Source organism: Hippocampus guttulatus, chromosome 12, assembly GCF_054856545.1.
Source record: "Hippocampus guttulatus isolate MCC_2025c chromosome 12, RoL_Hgut_1.0, whole genome shotgun sequence".
In the NCBI taxonomy this organism is placed as follows: domain Eukaryota; kingdom Metazoa; phylum Chordata; class Actinopteri; order Syngnathiformes; family Syngnathidae; genus Hippocampus; species Hippocampus guttulatus.
Genome location: NC_141272.1, coordinates 9,781,532 through 9,796,314, shown reverse-complemented (window position 1 = coordinate 9,796,314; position 14,783 = coordinate 9,781,532). Strand labels below are relative to the sequence as shown.

The window sequence follows — 14,783 nt, the reverse complement described above, 5'->3', positions numbered from 1 at the left end:
CCGAAGAAATAAATGTTGCCTGTGTGTCAGGTTTCATGTGCCTGCAACCAGCCTGACTGAATTAACAACCTTCCTCCTCAAGTGGACTGCACATTCATGTTCCACGTTTGCACACCTTCCCAGGGACAAACAGCTGGCAGAGAAAGTGTTGCAAAATCAAAAAATGAAATAAAAGGATCCTCCGACAAGCAGTGGAAGCATTGCACTGAAAACAATGACAATGCCGGCGTGCCAAGACCAAAATATGCGTGAAGGCGATTTATAACGAGTTCTAAAAATAATGACAATTCTGTGAAAAATCACAGTGCATGAAACAAAAGACTTGCCAAAATGCAGTTTACACCATACTGTTCATATGATGCATGTGCCTCAAGAAGCAACCGAGAAACCCCAAGCAGCAGACATACTGTAACTTTAACTGCTAACCTGGAGCTCATCCAGATTTTTTATTTTTTTTGAGCTAACTGATCTTCCTCCTTGATTTAAGTGATGCTGCTGGTCCATAGTCAAGCTGATCTATTTGAAAACAATCGACCATGCTGAAATAGAGGGGGAGAGAGAGGGAATGCAGGCCACTGGGATGTATTCAGTGGACTCCAATACAGTTCAATGATGTACAGTAATTGTCAAGAGACACAAAAGCCTGAGAATCACCACCACGCTGCAGGACGAACAAACACAACCAGCAACAGCGTTACGCAGCTGGCTTAGCTGACACTTATGAAATGTGTTTGAAATACCCACAAAGTCCGCTGTTTGGGGGAGGCGGTGGGTGTTCCACACTGTTATTTTGGGCTCAGTCCCAGTATCCAGTTCGTAGTAGTGGGGGTATTTATTTATGTACTTCATTCTGTGTCCTGATGATCCTGATAGAAGCACACACGCAAAGGTCAGAGAGCTCCTGTCTACATCCCTTTGCCTCTTTTTGGGGTCATCCTGGGCCAAATGAAATCTTCCCGTTCAGCCTTTTTGGAAAGGGGAGTTGGGGGGTTAACTGGCTCACGCTGAATGAAGCGCAGTTACAGATCCTTTGACATTATGGTGAATACTGTACATGATATTAATGTTCTTGTACAGTATGGCATGGTGTAGTACATTATTGTAATGTATACTATAATGTAATGCAGTGTTCATGAATATGGTATATTTTAATATTGGAGTGCGTAATATGATATGGTTCAATGTGGCATAATCTAAATTGGTGTTGTACGATCTGGATTAAAATATTATTGTTTATATTATACTTTGGTGTGTCATTGTATGGTATGTATATGTTATAGTATAATGCAGTGCAGCATAGTATACCATGATATAGGTTAACTAGCATGATTGCTATATAGCATACACTGTATGTATACACTGCAGTATAGTAATGTATAGTGTTGTTTATTGTAATGTAGTATAGTGTAGTATCGTAACGATACTATTCTATATGATACTATACTATACGATAATACCGTGTACGATAGTATCGTATAGTAAGGTATGCAGGGGGTGGGCAATTCCAGTCCTAGAGGGTCCGTATCCTGCATGTTTTATATGTCTCCCTGCTTCAACATGAGTCCACACTCGAGCATTACAGCTCTGCTTCTAAGATACGCGTGTGAGCAATTACGCGCTGCTTTCACCCTCTCCGCGCACAGCAAATGTATGCAGTATATAAAATAAATAAATAAAGATCGATTTTTAAAAATTTCAATCTTAGCTCTATTTACATTTTGCATTTTTATATTGGCATATCAAGAAATTGAAAAGTTTATTTGGCACATGTGGTTGACGGAGCGGGAAAGAAAAAGCAACACAAAAAAAAAGGACTGCAAAGCAAGGCGAGCACACGTGTTGTAATCATTGTCACATATGAACACATTGCTCTTCGGTAAAAGCCAGCCAATCAAGCACATGCCAGAGTTGTCCAGCATTCACGCTGTCCACTCGTCACCTCACCAAATCGACCGGGGAGGAAAGGTGCCCCGATGCTTCGTGAGTATGTTGATGGTCATGTGGTTACAATTCACATGAGTTCTGGCAACTCGACCTTCTTTTGTCACCAATGCCATGAGCAGCAAATGTTCACCCTTTGGTTGGCTCAGTCAAACATAAGTCAAAGCCTCCTCCCTCCGCTACTCCAGATCAATGTTTACAAAAGGTGAGTTTGGATACTCTATGCAAATGATGACGATACTGTATGAAAACTCACATCTTGTTAACATTACTATTATTGGGGGGGGGGGGGGGGGAGCACGATATTGTGTTTGGTGCCGAACAGCTGTGACAAAGAAAGAAGATTGGCCAGTCATTTTAGTGTCAAGCGCTACTCGAGTATCGTGGTCATAACACATTATATTGAGACACTTACTTGCTAGTGTGTCACACATTGTGAATCAAGTCAATGTGTGGAGAATTATGGTCGATCTTAAAACATAGGTGGCCAAAACCTGCCTCATTCAAATTAAACAGCACTAATAAACTAACCACTAGAGGGTGCTGGAACATGACAAATGGAAAATAACTTGGCCTAATGAACAGATGTGGTGCTTTTAATATAATAATACATTTTTTAATTTATTTTTATATCGTATTATTATAATATGACATGACAACAACGATATTTGTGGCAATTTTAATTTCGCGGTAACGCAGATACAGTTCCTAATGAACAGGTCTCGAAATACAGTACAAACTGCAAAGTTTAATACGCATTGGCTCTACTATCATTTTAATTTAACTGTCTCATTTTAATTAATACATACCTTAAAGAATTGTAGCGTAAAATAATGACAGTAATACAAGAGCAGCTGCTGGCTGGTGCAATATGCTTTGATTTACGTATTAGTCAACTAATCACAACTACTATCGGTGACTAATAGACACAATAATCACTAAACACAATACAACAATTATATGAGATCCAACCTAAGTATGAGAAATTCTCATCAATCTCTTACATGTCACGGGGGCAAAAAAAAAATCAATGCAGAGGAGCAGAACTAAAGATAATTCATTTTGATATGCAGAGTGTTACTTCAAATATGTGTATATTTTTGTGGTTCGAGTTTGCAGTGGAGTACAACCGCAATGAATCATGTTTAGAGTTCTTTCTCACATTTTGGACACATTGTTTGACTCACATGAGCGGGTAAACATTATGTTCTGCACCACTGCCACCTCATACATATTTTAAGGTGCATTAAGATTCTTTCTAAATGCATTGTCACATTCACATTATAACATTAATATTTACACAGTGATATAAACTTTTGGACACAATACTGGGGACACTTCCTCAATCTAATGCAAGAGTTCCATCAAAAATTCTGGCTTTACGCTATTTGTGTCTGACGTTATGATGGGACGACTAATAAAACAGCATGTTTGCTATTGTTTGGGTTTTTTTCTGTTCTTTGGGCAGTATTGTACAACTGCACTATACAAGATTGATATGTGCCCCAAATAAAATTAAATGATTCGATAAAGTAGGCAACTCAGATCTGGACGCAATGACACTCTTGTTGAAAATTTTACATTTTACAATAAAAATAACTTTTCAGTACTGTAAATGTGTGGCATCTATTTATCCAGCTATCTAATAGGAGTATCTTTCCAATAAAAGGCGATCCGATATCGCTATTTTGGGGTGCGGTACAATTACAGGACTGATTCATTCGTTTGTGTACCGATGGATGCACTCATATCTTTGAAATCAAAACTCATTGCCCGATTCGCATTGGGTTTTCATAACACACAGTCTTGTCTGTTTGCTTGTTTCTGTTTTTATCAAAAACATCATCCCACCACGAGCGCAATGTGCTAGCTCGCCGCGACAGCGCTCAGATGTTTGCTAGTCACGAGTGGTGTTCTATTTTGATTTTAGGAAAGAAGGACGGCGAGACACTCATGTTGAACTGAACTGAAGCCTCCCTTGAGAGTGGTTTGTTCAATTCAAATGTCAGCATTGATTGACCAGCCGCATGAAGTGATATCGCTTTCAACCCACTCCCTAACCCCCCTCTTCAACTGTGATATGCCTTCATTCACTGAAAGACAGCATGCTCCCCTCATGGAAAAAAAAAATGGTTTCTGTTATCATTCGACGATTGCAATCGAATGCAGCTGAGCTGGACATGCCTTTCAGACAGACCCCTTCTCCGAATCCCTCCAGGAGATTTGACTCACTGGAGCTATTTTTGTCAAACAGTCTGCATGACTTGATAAGTGCTCAGGAAAAGCTGAATCAGACGTGAGGGATGTGCCGGATCCATATGGAGTCATATGCAGAGCATCCTTTCTCATATACAATGCACTGTTACCAAATGGACCTCGTTTGGTTGCTACAGGATGCTCTTAGAGTAAGTGCTTGTGTGGTTTTTACCTTATTTTGCCAAACATAACTGTCTTTTTTTTTTAATGACAGTTACAATTTGGGAGCCATTTGTTCAGAACAGAACAGCTGCTCACTAGTCATATCAATGATGTTTGTTACAATGCAGTGTTTGCTCTTTCCCGTTCCACTCCCAAAATAGAATAAATCGGATCTGTCTCTGTCTCTCTCTCTCTCTAAATCTAAACAAAACCGTGCGTCATTAGAAAAAAAAAGAAAGAAAGAAAAATGTAAAAGACTCAAAAATCGCCTCACTGTTAACTCTATGAACTTCTTTTTCAGCAGCATCACGTGCCGTTAATTCTGACACACTGCAAAGGACGCCGCACACCTTTTTGCACATCAACTTTCTGCGAGGCTTGAAACGGGTGCGAAGCATTTCAGTTGCACAAGCAAATATGCAAATACTATGCAAATACTAAGTCAATACTATAAACCAGGGGTGGGCTACCTACGGGCAGTGGGTCAATATAATAATCATAATACAGCATAAGAATCAGATCTTCCTAAGAGTCACCTTTTCAGAAGACACAACAAAAGTAAACTAAATCATGAATGAATACATCTTTAATTTCAGGGGTAGAACTGCCTGACGTGTTGAACTGAGGATGTGAACAGTTTTAGCAAAGGTGGGTCAGCATCATAACGAGATGATTTAGACCAAAAAACATTTTTATCATTTATGGGAGGTGAGGTGAAGATGTTTGATGTTTTTTTTCCCGTGCATTTCGTACGCACCCTGAGAGGAAAAAGGCTGCCCACAGCGATACAGCTATGAACACACACTGTGATGAATGCGCCTTTAAAGTTAACATCAGAAGAGTTCACCCCAATAAATCAATTGCCTCGGCCCAAAACACGAGAACATGACCCAAAAGCTCCAATTGAGCGAAACATGGGGATAGGAAGGCAAAGTTTGGACATCTTACCTTCACGCCATAAGTTTGAGCGGTTCTCTGTCGTTGCTTGCGTTCTGTTGGCTCCGTTTAAATCCAGCATTGGCAATTAGCTCCCCACTTTATTCGTCTTCATTTGCTTTGCACCTTGCGGACTGGTCTCACGCAGCAGCGAGCGGGTGCATCGACTCGTACGGGGAGGCATGGGGGGGGGGGGGGGCACGCTTGGAACAACGCCGCAATAACACTTCAGACAGAAAGAACATTGAAATGACCAGAAGAGTAATAGCTCGGCCCGCTTTAAATCACCAATGGTTGGTCAATAAAAGCGCATTTCTAGGAATACTTTGCGCGAGAGGCAGTGCGGATCCAAGGAGCGGCTTTTACGCACGGAGTTACCTTCCCGTACTGACGAAGTGAGGAGGCGCACGCCGACTACAAGAAGTGAGCAAGAGGAGGAAAGCAAAGGCGGGGTTTACATCTGCCCGAGTGCTCAACGTGCACACTTTGCCGGAAGAGCGCCCAATAAGCACACTGCGCCTTGGCCGCTTCTCTATGGCAAGCCATTTGAGCATTTATTCCAAATCCCTGATATCAAACATAAGTGTGTTACACTAGTTCGATCTCTTTCAGCACTAGTTCGACACTTGGCCACACTAGTGACACCGAATGTCGAACTAGTTGCACAGAAATCCTCACTAGCCACTCATTTTTGGCAACTAGTGCCACTTTTGTCCAACTAGTGCTGACAAAATTCTAACTAGTGACACCTGGAAGCACACAAGCAGAGGGAACTTCCCAGCTAGTCAGCTTTTTTATGCCCTAGTGGCCCACTAGCTCGCTGAAAGAGATCGAACTAGTGTAACACACTTATGTTTGATATCAGGGATTTGGAATAAATGCTCAAATGGCTTGCCATACTTCTCCGTTCTTGGAATTTCTCCGCCTGTCCGCTCAAACGTGCGTAACATACGCGTCGTTTTGAGATGGCGTCAGCTGGGAGCAACGTGAACACGTTTTCATGCGGTTGACCAGTGCATGAGTGGAGGTGGTAACGTAGCGGGAAATTAAAAGGGTATTAAATGGAAAATTAAATTTGGAAGGATGTGCTTTAAACAGTGGAAAGGTGACTGATGCTCGAGGCGTGGTATTAGGGCGCATCAAGAGACACTCTATCCTCAAAGGGCTTGTTCCTTTTTAGCATTTACACAAACAGAAGTACGGCAAGTTTGGAGCACCGTTTGCAAAACAAAGGGAGCAAACTCCTTCAAGGAACTAGATCATGATTTAAACTTGATTCATTTGTGCGATTGAAGAGCCTTATTTTTAACCCTGGAGAACACACTGGGTCAAATTTGACTCCTATAAATTCTGCTACTCAAATGCTACCCTTAAATCCCAAAGGGTCAAATTTGGCCCTAATCCTAAATTAGGATTAAAGCATTAAATATTTGAAAAAACATATATTTTGGTGTTCAGTGAACATATAGTAATCATTTAATGTAAAATTCATAATTTTCCAAAGAAGAAAAGGGTTCTTGGGTTCTCCAGGGTTAAATGGGGATATCACGGAATTGAAGCTCTCCGATCAATTCACAATTTAATAAGAACCAAAAAAAACAAGAACTGTGTCAAAAATATTTCACAGTGACGATTGAAATATTATACACAGTATAATGCAGCGCCATTAAGTGTTATTCTAGGGCACAGGTGTCAAAGTCAAGGCCCAGGGGCCAGATCTGGCCCACCACACTATTTATGTGGCCCGCGAGAGCAAATCAATTATTTCAAGTTCTATGATGCTTGCTAAAGTCTGAACCAACATTTCAAATTGTCATATGTAATCCACAATAACAGTCATTATTCTTGACTTCTGATTGTAAACCTCATTATTGATCAGTTTGTTTTGCGCTGTGTATGTAATATGAGGACGGGATTAAACATTTATATGGTTTCCCAAAATTCATAACGGCTCTCCAAGGGAAACCGTAACTACAATGTGGCCCGTGACACAAATGATTTTGACACCCCTGTTATCTTGGGCTTTGATGAACTTGTTGAATTATTTCACAATCTCTATATTACAAAGTAAAATATATTCAGAAAACCATTCTACAGTCTGTCACCATCATGCTGGGATCAAGTCAAGGGAAGATCCTGTCGCTCAAGTGTCTGCTTGTTTCAGAAAAGCAAAGCACACCAAGTGCCAGCACAGCAGACCTGCATCGACTCAAAATGATGCACCCTCAAAATGCATGCGCAGTTTCGGAGTGGGAATACACCAACACACCTCAGTGATGAGACTTTACAGCCTGCTGTCACCTGATATGGCCTCTATTAACTTGAGTTGATGAGGGGGATCGCAACAACATCGTTCTTTTTTTTATGCACCGCTACTTGTCACTTTAAGGTTTAGGCCCATGAAAAATCACGAATACACACATTGCCTGTGAATACAGTGTGAACTTTTTGGAGTACTCGGCCATATCACTTTTTTTTTAAACTTCTTCCTAGCTATCCACTGAAAATGTCGGTTTTTATGTTTCTATTATTTTGTGCTCTTGTTATAATTTCTTTTGTGCTCTTGTTATCATGTGTCGGGATGCCACAAGATGGTACAACAGCTCTGGCTAAAAGGGAAAGTAGTAAATGTTGTCGACGCTAAAGTTCATCCCCGATGCATCCCCTCTGCATCATAGTGGGTGCACCTTCCATTTTTTGATACAATTAAGCGCTAAATATATCCAAGATTTTTGATGACACACATTTTGTATCTCCTCATGCACTTCAAAGCCAACTATAGGCAGCTGAGTTTGTGTTTACATGTGGTGAATTGTGGAGCAGTTTCATAGTTGACCTGAAAGATAACGTTATCTCAGTTATTAATTGAAAATACAGTGAAATACATTTGCATTTAATCTTTAAGGACTGTTGAGCATTAATTGGGGTACAGTTCATATTTAATGGATGGGTAATACATTTTAATTAGTTTTTTTAATGACAGTGTTGGTTTTTTTTAACCATACTTCAGTGCAGTGTGAATGTTCAAATGTGCATAATTTAACGGGGTCTGACAAAAAGATGAAATATGCTGATTAGGAATTAAACCTGAATTCTTGGTCCTACTGTCCCTAATGTTTATGGTGGCAGCATTTGATGGTAAAAAATAATGCATTCAAATTAAGAAATTTCACACTAAAGTATGAATGAACTCCAGGGCGAATACAATGTAAAATATTCAAACGCAACATTCTTCATCACAAGTGACAAGCATTTGGCATCTAGTGTGAGACTCAAATGCACATCCTGTTTACATCTCGACATCTTCATTCCATGCTCGTTGTTATCAAACAGCCATAAAACATCAAATACTCAAATACACAATGCCAGTTTAAAAGATTTGTATCAAAGCCCACTGTTCCAAAAAAAGGTGATCAATCGTCAAGCCTCCCTTGGGAAGCCAACAGGAAACAGGAACGAAAACAGAAAGTGGAAACCTACCGAAATATAAGCGGTAACATCAGCGACACCTTTGCTCAGTCATCCAACTATCACGGCCCTGAAACATTCGATATGCTGGCCAAGCAGGACTTGCACACAGTCAGAGTCCTCTGTGCTTTCAAAGAGATTGCTTACTTCACGGCAACTTTTACTTCTTCCCGTTTTACATTGTTCATCTTCTTCCCTGACTTCTTTCTTTTTTTCACAAAGTGCAATGAAAGGAAAGTGCAACCATGTGCAGAGTTCATCCTTTGGCCCTACCAGAAATCTGGCGACTGAGATGTGATGGTGATTCATGTGATATTCTGATGCCATGGATTAGGACAAATCAAAAGGGGTGACTGACACCTACTTAGCTACCTAGCAACCTACCAATCAACCTACCTACAGTTCATACGATGAACTGAGGCAATTGAGTAAATAATTTGAAATAATATGCCTATTTTTAAAACTATAACTTTGAGATGGAAAAAGTGTCTGGCAGAAAGTCTGGGCTGCCCTGCTGAAGCTGCTGCCCCCGCAACCTGATCCTGGATACACGGAAATTGGATGGATGGATGGGATCTGTGAGCGAGCTAATGTGTCCTTTTTCAGCAAAATGGTCACCCTTGAGATGGCTAAAAACGTGTGGATGTTGCTGCTTAACTCATTTTTCACAAATGCAAGATTCATGAGAAGGCTTTGTTCAACATAGTGCGGCCCCAGACAACATATTGTAAAGAACATTTCGGGGTTGACTTCCCCTTTAATATTCATGTCTTATGGATGTCTTGATAAATTGATTGATGGATTGAGTCAAATTATTGCTTCAGACATCCGTGCTAGTGCTCTTGTTCAATAAAAGAAGAAAAAGTAATTTTTCTTCCAGCAGAAAAAAAGCCTGCAGACAGCGTTTATTGATTTCAAAAGAATTCACTAAAACGCAAAGAGAGTGAGAATGGCAGACAGAAACCATTAAACTAGAAAACTGGAAAAAGCCTGAAGGGATCGGTATGGGAAGCGGTGAATCTAAAAAAAGTGAAACTAGAATAGAAATAGGTAAAATAATTGATTTCCCACGGTAAAGACAGTTAAAAGCAATGTTTCTCACTTAATTGGGGGAGGGGGGGTGACAAATCCAGAGAGCAACAACAGAGCGCTGTCACTTTTTCTTCATTTAAAGCCAATAATTATCTCATTGAGCTGGCTCGGCCAAAGCAATTATGCACTTAAATGAATATAAAGGAAGAAAGATGTCGACGCTCAATTCAACATCCGGATGCTGCCTTCAAATGGAGGGGTGATGGCCCTTTTTTCCTGAGTGACCCTTTTTTTTGTCCTGTGCAGTGTTTGACAGCAGAGAAAAAAAGATAAAAGACAAAGACAGAGCGATGTCCTGAGTGAAATCCAAGCGCAGGAGGAGGCAAATAAATAATTAATGCTGAATGATGTGTTGTTTTTTTTTAATTGAAAGAAAAAGAAATATTGTCTACTTCACGGAATCAATGGACAATGGTCATCAGAAGCAGATCCAACTTGAAGCTCCTTTTTGATGGCAGGAGCAGACCCTGGAGTGCAGATAGATTAGCTTGAGGTCATTCAGCGCCTTCGCCAACACGCTCAGTAGCCTTCTGCCGACGCATGTGACTGTGGACCACGAGGATGAATTGGTTAAGATGCTCTCTGCTTGCACGTCATAGGATTTATTGCAGACGATGGCAACTTCAAAAAGATTTTCTCCCCGGCGAGTGAATGAGTGTGAAGTGATTAAATGCGCTTTCTCGAGGACAGTAAACAGTGAAGGACTTGCTCACCCGAGTTGGACTCATTTGGGCATCAGTAAATCTGCAGAAATACTTCAGAGAAGCGAGCAGTTAAACGGGCATTATGTGGACAACTGTACAGCGGAAAGCAACTGCTCTCTCATGTGTGGCTAATTAGTCCTCTGAAAAGCCACGGCGCTGCTGATGAAAGCTTTAATGGAGAAAATTGTTTTCCTGCCTCTAGTATATTACATCCACCAAAAGAGTTAAATGATTTATGGATGAAGTCAAGGACGCAGGCAGAAACAGTACAGCGGAGTCTTTCGGTTTAAGTGGGAGTTCGGTTCCTTCACACCTAGATTTAATGGAACATTCTAATAAAACATTGGTGGTGGCCGGATGGGTCAGCGGGGAACAGTGCTGAGTTTGGGCATGGGGATTGAGGTTTAAATCCCGGTCATGATAAATGATAACATCCGTTTGGGTTGCTAGGTAAAAAAAAAAAAAAAAAATACCTCGGCCACAAACATTATGCAAGTGACTCGGTGTTGCAGAATGTTGCATCTTCTTTGTCGAAAATATTAGTAGGACAATATGTGTTGTAACCTGGTAATCGATTTTCTCCCTTATCTGTATGATTCGTTTTTAAATCCTGTTGGATGAAAATCTTGACCCAACATGTCAGGTCAAATCCTCAACATAATGCACTGGGTATAAAATAACCCAGCATTCCCTGGGTTGGCTATTTCACCCGCTTAAGGTTAGATTTAACCCAGCAGTTTTCTGAGTGTGCAAAGATAAGATTTGTTTTGAATATGTTTGTACGCAATAATGAAGTCATAATTAGAGTGCTCGTCGATGCGTACCGTGCAATTGGCTGGCAAGTAGTTCAGGCTGTACCCCACCTTCTGCCAAAAGTCAACTGCGATCGGCGCCCCCGACCCTCGTGAGGATAAGCGGATCAGATAATGGATGGATGGATGGAAGTACAACAGTAAATGAGCATGCTTCCTTGCGCCGCATGAAGACAAATCCTTATGCCGCTCATCAACACGAAATGTCAACTACAGGGATGGTCATAAACCGAGGATGTTATGTTGTCGGGATATCGCGAATGAGGACAACCTTGCTGTTGTTTCTGTGTAAAACTGGAGAGATCTATGTCAAGCAATCCTGAAATATTGATAGAATTGTCCCAATGAAGATGCTTGCTAAAATTTGTGTTTTTGGTTTTCCCAAAAAGTTCAGATATGTTTTAGTCATCTATGCTATTAGGCAAAGAAAATGTGGCCCCTTGAGCTTAAACATTTGCCCACCACTACACAAGTTCATCGATCTCCCCCATGGCTAAAATGTTAACAACTGTCAATTTAAAACAGACCGTTTTTAATGAGTTGACGATGTAAAAAATAAACATTCGAAAGGTGCACGATTGATTCATTTTATCATTTTATTTAATTATATTTAGAATAGTTTTCACTTTGTATGTGATTTATAATTAAGTTAGTTATGAAAAACAGATTTTTTAAATCAAAGATTTCCAAAGTGTATGAATAAAGGTTTCAGTTTGATCATTAAAAAAAAAAAATTACAATAACAAATGAACAAATAATTTAATAGGTTCACTTAATAAATACATTTTAATCAACCAATGTAGAAAGAAACTGTTCAATTAATGCAACAAATATTACAGGATTTTAGCTCATGTCACTGTTCGGTGGGCCAGATTAAATAACAGAGCAAGCCATACATAGCCATACTTTTCCTACCCCTGCTCTAGTCTGTTGGATTTTAGGTTTTAATGACCAAATCCTAGTTACCTCCTAGTTGCCTCAAATATGAATTCGCAGATTGTTTTTGTAATGCTGCATCAGTAGGAAGTGGGTGTTTTTAAACCTCTGGAACGGCACTCAAAGTGCGAGGTCCAAGTCACAAAGTCGGAGAAAAAATATCTACCCCAAAACATCATTTACAAGGTTATAAAACAATATTTACCAATCTTTCTGGAGTCTTACGTTCATGTGCAATGGCCACAACTGTTACAGTTTGAGTGGGTGTAATCCGACTTCCCACTTTTCTATAATGCAGCATGAGTGAGGTCGCATGACCTGAGAAATACTGCCGTGCTAATTAGCATGATTAGGCAAAAACTACTTTACTACTTTCCACATACCAATTTCGATACTGCATCTGGAAATGCTAAAGCTTCTGTTGCCACACACACACACACACACCCACGCACACCAGTGCTTGCAGAACAAACAAACGCACACAGAGTGCTTGTTGTCTCACCTTCTAACTGACCTCCATGCGAGAACAAACCACAGTTTGCTCTTGCTGAAGTCGCAACGTGCTTCCCGGACAAACAATGAAGCATTTCGTTTGACCCCTTGGTTCAAAGAGGAGCCTGCGGGACAGAGTGAAAAGCCCGCAGATGGATGCAGTGAGTCGCGGCACGAAAAAACAGATCATATGCGGCAACATTCGATTTTGTTTTGTCTCTTCTTTGTGTTTGAGTTTCACCACATCGCGGCATCCACCTTTTATGTTTTTGTTTTTGTTTTGTGCTTTTGCAAATGCCAACCTAGGGCTCGTTAAGTATTCAAGGAGGAAATATGTGTCACTTTTACAGCCTCAAATGTAGCACATCTGCTGGGGATAACGCTCGAGGGGGGAGAGTGGCTGTGAGTCTCTTTGAGAATGTAGAAATTCAGATGCAGTACATTTGTGTCATTTTGTCGGCAAACGTGGACTCATGCACCATTTCCCCCTTGAATATTTAATAGGGGCATGCTAATGGGTGATAGAAGACACGCTAATGCAAATTAGCCGACAACGAGAGAGACAGACTCATTTTCTTTGGTAGCTGTAATGACCGAAGGACAAATTTGGCGACACCGTATGACGCATCTTAACCCGCAAGCCTGAACTTTTATTCAAATGCCTTTTATCGTGTAATATTTGTTCAAAAAGTTTCATCTTGCTCATGGCAGCAGAACTTTTTCACTTGACCTCGGATTCCGTCTCTTCCGTGAAGATCTCTTAACTTCTGCTACTTGACTATTTTGCGTGAATTAAATATTTATACAGTATATCTCCATTCTTGCAACATTGGTCTGTGTTCCTACTGTCAGCAGCTAGTTGTGCGCTTGTCCCCAGGACCTGTGAAACTTTACGATGGCATTTGTTCCTTCTTTGCTGGTAATCTGACGCTAAGAGGAACTTGGAATACATCAGGAAGACTCAAGAGGCAGGCATGGTTGTATTTCTTGCACGGAGAGTGCGCTGAGACATGTCTCGGTTTACAATCTCGGAGCAGCTCTTGCAGCTGGCTAAGATGTGTAAACTGGGACAGTCCCTGAACGGCTCTGAGGAAACCACATTTGTCTCCTTGCATTTATTGGAAGGATGTGCCTGACACACGATCTTCTAAGCGGGTGTTGGGGAGTTTTTCACACGTTTCAGAACAGCAATGAATTCTCCAAATAGTTCATTCAATCAGAACACAGTTCATTCCTGAAGTGGTTAGAGGGGTCATGCTCGGGGTCAGTGGTCCTTGATTGCAGCCATTGACGTCCCACAATGCGTCGTCCTGGGGTTGATGTGAACCTTCATAAGCAGCAGTTGACTTTTATAAGCCGTTAACTCCCTCAAAGGGTGTTAACTTCAAAGCAAGAACAGGAACCTACTGGCCTCTCCCAGACAAACAAATCACCGTATAATAAATAAATTAGGTTTTTGCAAGGTCGCAGTTTGGAACAAATGTTTTGCAGTTACACTGAGAGTACCGTATTTTTTGGATTATATGTCACTCCGGATTATAAATCGCACCAGCCAAAAAAATGCATAATTAAGAAGGAAAAATACGTATAAGTCGCACTGGAGTATAAGTCGCATTTTGGGGGGAAATTTATCCAACACCAAGAACATACATGCCATCTTGAAAGGCATTTTAAAATAAAAATAAAATAGGAAACAATACGCTGAATAAGTGTACGATATGCTAACGTTACATGACGCATAAACAACGAACTGAGAACATGACTGGTATGTTCAAATAACATATTAAGAGTTATTCAGATAACCATAGCATAAAGAACATGCTAACAAGTTCACCAAACCATCAATGTCACTCCAAATCACTAAATCCAATGGAATCTTGATCCTCTGTGTCACTTTAAAGCAACTCCACCAACTCCGGAGGTAGAAGATGCAGCGCTTCCTCTTCTACGTCGCTTACGTCGGACTCATCGTGGTTTCATCAAT

The 14,783-nt window shown here is 40.6% G+C and overlaps 1 protein-coding gene across 1 annotated transcript in view; it reads right to left on the bottom strand.

The window, feature by feature from the left end:
* drd2a (dopamine receptor D2a) overlaps nt 1-5,668 on the bottom strand; it is a 42,647-nt gene extending 36,979 nt beyond the window's left edge. Inside the window, exon 1 of the mRNA XM_086126121.1 lies at nt 5,308-5,668. Coding sequence (XP_085982247.1) covers nt 5,308-5,377 — 70 coding nt within the window. The 5' untranslated portion in view covers nt 5,378-5,668. The remainder of the gene's footprint in view (nt 1-5,307) is intronic.
* Nucleotides 5,669-14,783: the final 9,115 nt, after the last annotated feature.